Source organism: Dermacentor silvarum, chromosome 3, assembly GCF_013339745.2.
Source record: "Dermacentor silvarum isolate Dsil-2018 chromosome 3, BIME_Dsil_1.4, whole genome shotgun sequence".
NCBI lineage: Eukaryota > Metazoa > Arthropoda > Arachnida > Ixodida > Ixodidae > Dermacentor > Dermacentor silvarum.
Window position 1 is genome coordinate 55,852,228 of NC_051156.1, and position 13,221 is coordinate 55,865,448.

General features: G+C 50.5%; 1 protein-coding gene across 1 annotated transcript in view; it reads right to left on the reverse strand.

Annotated features, from left to right (window-relative positions):
• Nucleotides 1-312: 312 nt before the first annotated feature.
• LOC119444364 (carboxypeptidase Q-like) overlaps nt 313-13,221 on the reverse strand; it is a 38,178-nt gene continuing 25,269 nt past the window's right edge. Inside the window, exon 5 of the mRNA XM_049663301.1 lies at nt 313-925. Coding sequence (XP_049519258.1) covers nt 350-925 — 576 coding nt within the window. The 3' untranslated portion in view covers nt 313-349. The remainder of the gene's footprint in view (nt 926-13,221) is intronic.

Consider the following 13,221-nt stretch of genomic DNA (forward strand, 5'->3'; position numbering starts at 1 on the left):
AACGGTACGCCAGCGTGTAGTATGTTTCGCTGATACCAGAGTCCTTCCATGTTCTATGTGCAGAGCCGTTACATGGAAGGACTCTGCTGGTACCCACACAACTCATTTATTTTTGTTGTCTAAGTGGTACATCAGCAGTACTCTCAAGTTATACAACAGATATTATTGTCGTTCAGAAAAGCCACTTTGAAAAAAACTGAGATCACTAATTTATTGAGTGCCATAAGACGCGCCTCTCAGTGGCTGCAAAAGCAGACTAGAGATGGTGGAGCAGATTTTGTGTGTACAAAATTATCCAGCTGGATGAATACATACGACACAAAGCAATAGAAGTCCTGCGTGTCTTTATTTATCTCCGAGGCAGACTGTCTTGCAGATCTGCAAGAACGTATGCAACGCCGGCCCACAGAGCGGTGCAGAGGTCTAGAATAATCGGGTCTTGAACAGTCATGGTGTCCCCATCCGTGTGGTGGAAATAGAAGTATTTCCTATTGTCCGTCGTAAGTGACGCGACCGGAAAACCTGCCGAGATCCACTGCTCGAGATCTGGTGCATCTGCCCCAATCCTGAGTTCGGTAGCGTTTATGTCGCTGAAAAGGCTGAGCACTTCCGCAATCACACATTTTGCCTGTTCACTGTGTCCGCTAAATGCGAGCCCCATCGGCTTGAACGTGCCCATATCGGACTCCATGGCGATGTTTACGCGCTCCTTCCTTTCGTCCCCATGATCCTTGAAGTACTGCGCAGCACCTATTAACTCCATCTCTTCCGCTGTCCATAAGACAGAGCGGACAGTGCGACGTGGTCGCAACCCAAGCTGACGGAGCACGTCCAGCGCCCGCCAAGATATGAACGCACCTCCGCCGTCATCCATGGCGCCTTGACCAACGTCCCAGGAGTCGATGTGGCCACCGACGATGACGACCTGTGTTTCGAAATCCTAATTCAAATACGCAGAAATTGCAACATTATGCCGCACTTGCGCTGACGCGTTACTTTATTACAACAGTATCATTCGAGTGAGAAGCTAGCCGTAACTTTTCCTTTCACGTTATTAAAGTATCATTACCTTCTTGCGACGATGTGGGAATCCAATACTGGGACAACCGCTTTGGTGACACCGTTTTTCGAACAGTGCAGAGCAATTGCAGAGATGGGCAATGCAATATTTATGTGCTATTATACATATGTCAGTAGTAGCGAGCCCCTAATGAATGCTTTTCTAGTTGGTTTGTTTGCCACGATCTGCGAAGAAATTACGGCTCTAAAATAAAATTTTGAAACACTGCGTTTTGAGGTCTGTAGGTTCCTTTATGGCCTACTCTAAAGCGTAGAGAGAGGAACATCGACGGTACGTCAAGTTGGCGAAGAAAGTTTTCCTAAATTGAGTTCGCCGATCAATGCAAATTTATGCGCCCTTCGGGCGCTGGGCTTCTAATTTATTCGATCACTGCAAATATCACAAAGGTCACTGCGCACCGACACTTTGAAATCAAGGCTATGCGCCCAGGCTTCGCAGGTATTCAGCTATTTCGCCAATTCGGTGTCCCATAAGATCATGTGGCCGACCTTGTAAAAGTGGGTAGTTTAATGAAAACGGCACCAGGAGGCGGAAGCTGACCAGACTGAAGTGCAACCACTACCATTTAAAACGTTGTTGGAGGTACCTGCGCCACACAGAGCTTGACGAGTGGCTTCAGTAGTGGAGCTACGTAATAACATACCAAAGCACTTCTTCTCTTCTTCTCGTCATCATTCTCCATTATACTTCTGTTCCCCATCAATTTTTTCCATTACAAAGTAGCAGGCTAGTGTGCCGAGTTCTGTGTAATTCCTGTATATAAAAAATATCTCTCTTGAAGACAGACATGTGTCGGAAATGATGCTTAAATTGTCAAATATATCGTTATGTTGATTTGAGTTTCCAAAACAGTTTGAGTTCAGTCACCTGAGTTTACAGATCATTTGCCAAGGAGGAACAAACTTTTATTTAAACCAGCAGTTTAGCTGGCTGGGCCTAGGCCTCCCACGTGGGGACATCGAGGTCTTGCCTCTTCGCCGCCTCGCAGGCTTGCTGGGTAGCCCAGAGTTGGTCGTCGAGTTGGGAGCTGCGCAGGGCGGCGTGCCATCTCGACGAGAGGGTCACGGTATTATTTGTCGGATATTGGTTTTTACATTCCCATAGCATGTGGGGAAGCGATGCTGCCTCAGTCTTACAGACCTTGCAAATGTTACTAGGGTAGGTGTCCGGGTAGATCCTGTGGTAACGTGTTAGTGAGGGGTACGTGTTTGTCTGTAACAGGCGAAGGGTGGTTGCCTGTGCTCTGTTTAGCTTGTGATGAGGGATGGGGAAGGTTCTTCTTTCGAGATAGAATTATTTCGTGAGGTCGTTGTAGCTGGTGAGGCGATCGAGTTCCGCGGGTGCACCTGCGCTGTCTCCGGCACGGTTGACAAGGCCTCGTGCTACGGAGTGAGCGACCTCGTTGAGGTTAGTGAGGTGCGGATGTACGTCGCCAGCGTGCGCTGGGAACCAGACGAGAGTGATTTGCTTCTCAAGTGAGTGAGGGGCTTGGTTTAGGATGAGTAGCACTTGTTTTGAAATACGACCTTTGATGTAATTGCGGATTGCCGTGCGGGAATCGCTCACGATGGTATGGCAGTGCGGATCAAGGGTGGCCAGGGCGATGGCCACTTCCTCGGCCGTCTCGGCGTTTTGGGTTACGATGCTGGCGGCATGTTTGAGCGAGCCGCTTACTGTGGTAGCCGCGGCGAAGCGGTGCCCGTCTTGATATTCAGCTGCGTCGACGAAGGTGACGCCCGTGGTGTCGCCATAGGTTTTAATGAGGGCACGTGTATTTTATTTTCGTATAGATTTAATTCGTCACGTCGCTTTGGATGTGCGGAGATAATGAGTTTTTCACTAGTCGCCCGTCTATATCTTGCGCACATTTTATTTTTTTTTCATGTAAAATACTTTGTTCCCCTGCGCACGTGTTGTTTGACCGAACCTTCAGTTTATCGCAAAATTTGCATGCAGTAAAGCACTTATATTGTTTATCTACGGCGTTCGGCTAAATATAAAACACCACATGGAAGGGAATGCTATGACTTTAAATCTCAAGTTAGTTTTGGTATTCCTAGGCAAATATCTGTGAGCAAATTCATGTAACTCATTCACCCGTTGCAGGGAGAACGAGGCCACTAGTTTTACCCGCGAGATATTGAAGAAATGCACGAAAAGTGAGAACTCCTACTTAGGAAAGTGTCAGACAGTTGACCTCCTGATGACGGAACTGGCTTGTCATTAGCACAATAGTTAACGGTGCTGCAAGGAATCACTGCGATGATCGACGATGGTTAGTGCAATAATTCCCGCCTATAGGGACCCTGCTACACTCAGAAATGGGCTGGCGTAATACTATTTTTGGTCATTTTTAATAATCTGGTGATGCTGGAAGCACTATTACATTTAGATGAGCGTCACTGCCTGCACGAACGGCGATTATTTTACATTTAAGCTGGCCGAAGAGTTAATATGGCCGACGGTGATTCAAGACTCATTCCACAATGGCTTTCGTGGAGGCATAACTACATGTATGTAGGCGTAACGTCCCCTTACCGTTGCAATGGGAATGCCCTCATTAGAAGGCTTCTGACGATGAGGTAACATGAGACGGCGGCAAGACGCCTTCTGAGGCCACTATGAAAATGGCCATTACCTTTATGTTTCCTCCTTGTGCCCTATGTGACCTTTCTGTTTGCTTGTCCTTTATGTGAACTTCAAGAAACATACTTTGTGTGTCCCGCATCTTTACTCATCTTTTCGTATGACTCGAGGAAGCACACTTAATCTTTCCTCTAGCATGTGTCTATTGTAATTACGGCAGGATGTTAACTATCTTTTCACTCTATGTTACCTGGCTACGCACTCCCTGGCTGTGCATATCCAGGTAACGTAGAGTGCGCACAGTGATTATCCATTAAAACAAGCTACAGATAGATCATCTACCTGCAAGATGTATTAACTACTGGCGTATTGAGGTAAAAAGAATGGGGGAGCTCTGCAATTACGGACCATAGTCTTGTTAAGAGACATTTCCGCTACTACTCGACGCAAATTATACACTAAAGTTTGCTCACTAGCAAATTTAGCTCTTGCGGTCGCAGCTAAATGTGCATTTCTTTTCAAAACTGCGTGCCAGTGCTGTGTTCAAATTAGCAGAGGTAGAACTACGGCAGCGCGGATCCCGTAAATGCTTGCTTGGGCGCACAACTGAATAATTTATAATTGTCAGCTTACTGAGTAGTGAAACTTGTGTACGGAGCATGGCCGCATTTGTTTGTGTACGCGGGCATGCAAGCAGTACGCATGTTTCACTTCGGCCGAAGCTCCAGCTGCCGTAGCAAATCAGCCATCACCACATTTCGCCGTCTTTATTCCTTACGCTATGAGTAAATATGGTTCTACCAATTCAAGAGGAGGTCACATTTTCTCTAAAACACTACAATTGGCGCCATAAGAAGCGTTTATATGGGCAGTGATCACGAATTCGGACTCGGTGGGTCTCGTAGCTGCCCGTTGGCCGTCCGCCATTGCAACCAGATTTATCTGCACGGAATATGCGCTGATTGGCTTGTGTCCACCACCAAAGTCTCTGTATATGCTTTATAGAAAAGACAGCACACATAGGCATATTGAACTCATTAAACGTTGTTTAAATACGAGCTTTCCTTGCAGCTACGGCTTCCTCAGTGTAACAATATTGTTACGCGAACGAAGGATTGAGTACTGGAGACTATTTACAAAATATATTTACACAGGATAGCTGCAGCGCTGGTCAGTTCAGCCGACAGCTCGAGAGCCAAGCGCAATTCGTCTTCTTCGTCTGGGCGCCCGCGCGCATCGTCCATAAGAAACACGCAATATGCATGTATCATTATCCCCGGCGGCAGAAGCACCGTCCCGGTGCATCTAAATGTCAGTGGGTACAGGAGGGTAATATGGTTTTAGGCGTGCGACATGCACAACGTCAGTGGAAGTCGGGGCAGATGGGGCACTGGTACTGACTGGGGCGATTTCATACGTAACTGGAGTCACGGCACGCAGCACTCGATATGGGCCTGTGTACCGAGACAGGAGTTTTTCAGACAGGCCAACGTGACGAGTCGGTGACCACAGGAGTACCAGAGATCCAGGCGAAAAGTGAACGTCTCTGTGATGTCGATCGTACAAACGCCGCTGGTTCGCTTGGGAGGTCAGGAGGCGAGCGCGGGCAATTTCGCGAGCTTGGGCATCCCTGGTGATGGCGTCAAGTGCATATTCGCTGGTCTCTGCTGCGGCGGTTGGAAGGGATGTGTCCAGTGGCAATGTGGGTTCTCGGCCAAACAACAGAAAGAACGGGGAATAGCCGGCAGTGTCGTGGCGCGAAGAGTTATATGCAAATGTGACATACGGTAGGACGAGGTCCCAATCAGTATGGTCAGACGAGACATACTTTGCAAGCATGTCTGTCAGGGTTCGATTGAGACGCTCCGTGAGACCATTGGTCAGTGGATGGTAAGACGTAGTCAGCTTGTGCCTGGTTGAGCAGGACTGCAGTATGTCGGCGATGACTTTTGAAAGGAATGTCCGACCACGGTCAGTGAGCAGTTGGTGTGGAGCTCCATGCTGCAGAATCACGTCGCGTAAAAGAAAATCGGCGACATCTGTGGCACAGCTTGTTGGAAGCGCTCTGGTGATGGCGTAGCGCGTGGCGTAATCTGTCGCCACAGCGACCCACTTGTTGCCAGACGTTGATAGAGGGAAAGGGCCAAGTAAGTCCAAGCCAACGTGAAAGAACGGCTCCAAAGGAATGTCGAGCGGTTGAAGGCACCCGGCAGGGAGCGTCGATGGTGTTTTCCGCCGCTGGCATTTATCACACGCCGCAATGTATTTCCGTACGGAGCGGCTGAGGCCTGGCCAAAAGAAGCGTCGGCGAATCCGGTCGTAGGTGCGGGAGACGCCGAGGTGACCTGCCGTTGGAAAGTCATGAAGTTCTTGGAGAACAGCTGACCGGAGGTGCCGAGGAATGACGAGGAGTAGGGCAGGACCGTCGGGGCGGACGTTGTGGCGGTATAATACACCATCCCGGAGAACAAACAAATGAAGGGACGAATCAGAAGGCGAAGATTCCAAACGATCAATGATGGCGCGCAAGGTGGCATCACGGCGTTGCTCGTCGGCGACTTGTGGCAGCCGAGAAACCGAGAAAACGCAAGCGTCGGCATCGGTGTCAGGGTCGGCGGGTGGTTCGTCCACTGGATAGCGTGATAAGCAGTCTGCGTCTTGATGTAGGCGGCCCGACTTGTAGACTACCGCATAGGAAAATTCTTGTAGCCGCAGAGCCCAGCGACCAAGCCGGCCGGTAGGATCCTTGAGTGAGGAAAGCCAGCAGAGCGCGTGGTGGTCCGTGATTACAGAGAAATGCGTGCCATACAAGTACGGGCGGAATTTAGAAACCGCCCAGACGAGGGCCAGGCATTCACGCTCTGTAATCGAATAGTTGCGCTCCGCTGCTGTGAGGAGGCGGCTAGCGTAGGCGATAACACGATCGCGTCCCTGTTGGCGTTGGGCTAAGACGGCTCCGATACCGTGACCATTGGCATCGGTACGGACCTCTGTAGGAGAAGACGGGTCAAAGTGGGCCAGAATAGGCGGCGTGGTGAGAATGTTGACCAGGTGGGAAACCGCGGCAGTTTGAGCGGGACCCCAGGTAAACGGCACGTCCTTCTTCAGAAGATCCGTAAGTGGTCGGGCAATCGCTGCGAAGTCTTTAATGAACCGTCGGAAGTAGGAGCAGAGTCCTACAAAACTTCGGACGTCTTTGACAGACTGAGGTACAGGAAAAGACGTGACAGCACGAATTTTCTCCGGGTCTGGTTGAATACCGGAAGCGTCGACGAGGTGGCCCAGCACAGTAATCTGCCGACGACCAAAGTGACACTTCGAGGAATTTAGTTGGAGCCCAGCCTCGCGAAAGACTTGAAGAACAGCTGATAAGCGCTCGAGGTGTGTCTCAAACGTAGGTGAAAATACGAGAACGTCGTCTAGGTAGCAAAGGCATGTTGTCCATTTGAACCCTTGAAGCAAAGAGTCCATCATACGCTCGAATGTGGCTGGGGCGTTGCACAGACCGAATGGCATAACTTTGAATTGATAAAGACCATCAGGGGTGACAAATGCGGTCTTCTCTCGGTCCCTTTCATCCACAGAAATTTGCCAATAACCAGACCGAAGGTCTATTGATGAGAAGTAGTTGGCACCGTGGAGACAATCGAGGGCATCGTCAATGCGAGGCAAGGGATAGACGTCTTTTTTAGTAATTCGGTTTAGATGACGATAATCTACGCAGAAGCGCCACGTGCCATCTTTCTTTTTAACAAGCACAACGGGCGACGCCCAAGGGCTCGACGAGGGTTCAACAATGCCTTTGGCAAGCATCTTGTGCACTTCATCTTGAATAACCTTACGCTCTGAAAGAGAAACTCGATATGGCCGGCGATGAATAGGACTGGCATCACCAGTATTTATGTGGTGCTTAACATTTGAAGTCTGGCCCAACTGTCGATTGTTGAGGTCGAAGATGTCTTGGTACGAAACCAAAAGGCGACACAGAGCTGCTGCTTGCTCAGGGAATAGGTCCGCAGCAATCATGGGACTAAAGGTTTCGTCACGGCAAATAGCATCCTGTGGACATGGTGAAGACTCGGAGCAGCCGTCTACGGAAAACGCCGTGACGTGGTCATCTCCTATAGCGTGCAGCGTTGCAACCGATATGCCTTGGGGTAGAACTTGCTTTGTTAGTCCAAAATTGACGACGGGAAGGCATGTCCGGTTATCGACGACGGTTACGACGGAGTGGGGCACAGTGATATCGCGCAGCAAAAGGACATCAGGAACAGGAGTAGCGACGTAATCACCATCGGGCAGAGGGAAAGATGATAGCAATTCGACGAAAGTCAAGGTTTTAGGCGGCAGGCGGACGAAGGCGGTCGGACTAAAGTTGTTCGGCAGTTCAGCACGAATATGCGCGAGTAGAGGAAGTTCGAGGCAAAGGGTACCGGTAGAACAGTCGATCAAAGCTGAATGCGCCGTAAGGAAGTCGAGTCCGAAGATTAGGTCATGGGGACAATTGGTCAGCACTGTAAAAAGAACTGGAATGTGGCGGTCGGCGATACTGATCCGGGAAGTACACATTCCAGTGACGGCAACAGTGCTGCCATCGGCGACGCGTACAGCTCGTGTAGTAGCAGGCGTGAGAACCTTTTTCAATCGACGACGGAGGTTATTACTCATTATGGACACCTGGGCTCCAGTATCTATTAACGCCGTCAAAGGGACACCGTCGACGTGGACATCAAGTAAGTTCTGGTTCGTTGGGAGCGTCAATGGGGAATTTTGACACGACGAAGATAATGCAGCACTACCCCCAGGAGCTGCATGGTCTAGTTTTCCGTCCGGGAAGACCCATAATTGGTCGGCGACGAATAGCGGCGTGGCTGGGGCGACGGGGACCGACGGCGCAGAGGTGACGGTGAGCGAGCGGGATGACTGTCATCGATGGATACGTCAGAGGTAGAAGGCATACGGCGAGGCGAGTAGCGGCGAGGGTCGGCATATGGGCGCGGAGACGGGGAGAAGTAGCTCGAATACGGCGATATCCAGGAGGTGCGGCAGTGGCGAGCGACGTGGCCAATGCGGTGACAACGGAAGCAAATGGGCTTGTCATCCGGAGTTCTCCACTCTGTAGGGTTGCGGTATCTGGGAGGGGAATACAGATTGGTGCTAGGCGCAGCTGTCGGCACCAGTCGGGCGTCAGGTCGCGAGACGGAGCAGGCAGCAGGAAAACCGAGGTTGGCAAATTCTTGCCGCCCAACTTCCTGAATGAGGGAGATCGCCGGGGCTGGTCGGTCAATGGTGGGGTCAACTGGGCGTGGATGGAACGGGGCAGGACTTACAGCCTCGAGCTCGCGGCGAACAATACGTGTGACGGTCTCATTGGACGGGGGTGAAGCGGTAATGGCGACGCAGGAGGACGTCGCAGCCGTGTTAGGGAGCCGGGAGAACTGCGGAATGACGCGGCGGCTTTTGGCGAGCTCAAAGCGGCGGCATTCCTTGATAATGACGTCGATGGTGGACACATTGTTGAATATCAACAAGTTGAACGCATCGTCCGCGATCCCTTTGAGAACGTGGCCTACCTTGTCAACTTCGACCATGTTCGCGTCGACTTTTCGGCAAAGAGCGAGCACGTCCTGTATGTACGAGACATACGATTCAGTAGAAGACTGCACTCGAGTAGCAAGCTCTTTCTTTGCAGCCAGCTGCCGACCGGTCGGATTTCCAAAAAGGTCGCGGAGCTTCTCCTTGAAAGCATCCCAGCTAGAGATCTCCTCCTCGTGTGTCCGGAACCAGACACGAGGTGTTCCGTCCAAGTAGAAGAGGACGTTCGCGAGCATAATGGTAGGGTCCCAGTGGTTGTTGCGGCTAACAAGCTCATACATGCCGAGCCAGTCATCAACGTCGACATTATCTTGGCCGGAGAATATGCCAGGATCGCGGGGAGTGGCAACCAAGACGTACGTTGTGGTTGGAGTCGGAGTAGTAGGAGCAGACGAGGTCTCGTCAGCGGGAGCCATGGTGGAAAGCTGGACGGTGCGGCCGCTGCGGAGCTCCGTGGCGAGGACGGGGAACGGCACGCTCCACCAAAATTTTACGCGAACGAAGGATTGAGTACTGGAGACTATTTACAAAATATATTTACACAGGATAGCTGCAGCGCTGGCCAGTTCAGCCGACAGCTCGAGAGCCAAGCGCAATTCGTCTTCTTCGTCTGGGCGCCCACGCGCATCGTCCATAAGAAACACGCAATATGCATGTATCAATATTAAATCTCGAAGGCCGTGCTTTTGCAAACTGCATTCTGTAGAAGCGAAGATAGATCTCGGAAGCTACATTCACTTGTTAGCCGCCGTGCGGCACTGCCGCGGAGTGACGTCTATGCCCGGCGAAATTGCTGGATGTTATGTTGAGGTAGGCCACGTTGTGTGGGTATGAGTGCTCGTTGCAGTAAGATGTTAATTTAATCATATTTTGGAAGTCCCTAGACAAAATGTTGTCCCTATCGTGTGTATTAATCATCACGATACCTCTGGATTTGTGTAATGCTATTATTTTGGCGTATGTTTCGTGTGAGACGCCACTGTTTAGAGTCCACTACAACGCCCGAGCTACCTTTGTTCTCGCCTGTCCACGTTCTCTGGTGAAAAACGTGGCACTGTGGCTTCTAATCATGGTGTGTGGAAGGATTTGTTGAATGTTGTGCTGTCGTGTGCTGGAGTGCATCGTTCATTTGACATTGTTTGCTCCGGAAAGAGCGTCGGTGCCGTGGTGCCTGCGAGATGAAGGAGCGTTCGATGACCGCATCTTGAAAGGTAAGCACGGCTCCCGCTTGCGCAACTGGTGTGTTAAATATTAGGTTGTGTGAAGATACAACGCGGACAGGTTCTCCTGAAGGTGGACTTCAAACTGAACTGTATCTATATACAGTTCACCCTAAAGTCCATCTTCGCGAGAGCCTCTCTGCATTGTTTGTGTTCCTGGATGTACTCGCGCAGTTTTCTTCCATATTGCACGGCAAATATATGCTAATATTGCAACAGCCAAGTTTCCTTTTAATCAAGACGTATCAATAAGACGCTGGCTTTTATTATAATTTTCATCTGTAGAACAGGATGGCAGCTCCTACGATCATAGTTTAAGACAGTGGGTTGCAGCACTGCGTAATAAAATAACGTCTGCTATTTAGTAGCGATGCTTTCCGCTCGATGTTTGCCACTCTTACCGCCCAACGTTCACAGCCGGCTGTTCCAATTGGTAACGCGGGTGGAGTGTCAGTCAGACCACTGAGAAAAAGGAAAAGCGTCGGAAAAGGCATCGCTGCAATATCGCGGCCTAGGTTTCAAAACCTTTTATTTTTTGTATATTTACAAGGCTATCAAGCGTTCAGTTATATGGCCGAGAGCGCGTGACAAATCATCAGCGTCTTCTTGATCGGCGCTCCTCTTGGAGAATAGTACCGTGACATGACCCCCGGCTGCTCAAGCACTGTTACGTTGCTTGGGGGTGAGTGGTGAGGTTTAAGGCGGGATACGTGAACAACGTTAGTAGGGGGTGAAACGGTTGGAGAGGAAGGGGCGAGCGGGCCAATCGCATACGTGACGTCGGTTACAAGGCGTAGGACGCGGTAGGGTCCGGAGTACCGCGAAAGCAATTTTTCGGAGAGTCCAACACGCCGATTCGGAGTCCATAGAAGCACAAGGGCACCCTGAGTATACATTACGTCGCGATGACGGGAGTCATAGCGGTGCTTCTGGTGGCCTTGCGATGTAGTAAGGTGAATGCGAGCAACTTGGCGTGCCTCGTCAGCTAGGGAAATGGCATCGCGAGTGTACTCAGTTGGCAAATGGACAGCATCGGGGACCATAGTGTCAAAAGGTAACGTTGGGTCGTGGCAAAAGAGAAAATAAAATGGTGAAAAACAAGCAGTATCATGATGGGACGAATAGTAGACGAATGTAACGAAGGTCAACGTAGCATCCCACTCTTGGTGGCCAGAGGAGACATACATAGAAAGCATGTCAGTTAGCGTCCGGTTGAAGCGCTCAGTCAAGCCATTGGTTTGCGGGTGGTAAGCCGTCGCAAATTTGTGTTTTGTTGCGCAGGAGCGAAGCAGGTCATCGATAGCTCTGGAGAGACAGTAGCGGTCGCGGTCAGTGAGGAGTTCACATGGGGCTCCGCGATGTAAGATGACATCAAGTAGCAGGAAATCAGCGACGTCCGTAGCACAACTGGTAGGGAGAGCGCGTGTAATTGAGTATCGGGTGGTGTGGTCTGTAGGAACTGCAGTCAATTTGTTGTCAGAAGTAGATTCTGGGAAAGAACCGAGTAGGTCAAGGCCAACTTGGAAGAAGGGGTCAGATGGGACGTCAAGGGGCTGAAGGAGGCAAGCAGGAGGATTAGGTGGTTTCTTTCGGCGTTGGCAGGGAACATAAGCAGCTACGTAGCGACGAACGGAGTGGTAAATACCGGACCAAAAGAAGCGACGCCGAACGCGATCGTAAGTCCGGGAAACTCCAAGGTGACCAGCAGTCGGGGCGTCATGTAGCTGGCCGAGAACGCTCAAGCGCAGATGTGTAGGAACGACGAGCAACAGTTCGCGTTCGTCTGGGTGGATGTTGTAGCGATATAATGTACCACCTTTAAGCACGAAGAGGCGAAGGAAAGGATCGCGCAAAGCGGAATCCAGCTTCTGAATAAACTCACTTAAAATGGGATCACGGCGCTGTTCATCCCGGATGTGGCTTAAAGCGGAGAGCGAGAGTACACATGCAGGCGCGTCATCGGAGGCCTCAGACGGATCCACTGGTTTGCGAGACCAACAGTCAGCGTCCCGGTGTAATCGGGCAGATTTATAATAAACAGAGTAATTGTATTCTTGAAGCCGAAGCGCCCAGCGACCAAGACGCCCGGTGGGATCCTTAAGCGACGAAAGCCAGCAAAGTGCGTGGTGATCGGCCGTGACGGTGAAATGGCTTTGCGAAAAAGAGAAAGGTTAGAATAAAGTCGGTCGAGATTCGTTTCAAATGTAGGTGAAAATACAATAAGGTCATCAAGATAACACAGGTAAATGGAACATTTAAAACCATGTAAGAGGGTTTCCATCATCCGTTCGAAGGTGGCCGGGGCGATGCATAAGCCAAAAGGCATGACTTTAAACTCATAAAGGCCGTCAGGGGTAACAAAAGCAGTCTTCTCATGGTCCATGTCATCAAGGGCGATCTGCCAGTACCCTGACCAAAGGTCGATTGAAGAAAAATACGTGGTGCCATGAAGGCAATCCAGGGCGTCGTCTATGCGTGGGAGCGCGTACACGTCTTTTTTGATGATCTTGTTGAGATGCCCGTAGTCCAAGAAAAAGCGCCAACTGTCATCTTTCTTTTTAACAAGGACCACAGGAAAAGCCCAAGGGCTGCAGGACGGTTCGATTATATCTTTGGTGAGCATCTTCTCGATTGCCTTTTGAATGATGCGGCGCTCAGCTGGAGAGACGCGGTATGGCCTTCGCTGGATCGGATGGGCATCGCCAGTGTTTATGCGTTGCTTGACAGCGCAGGTTTGAC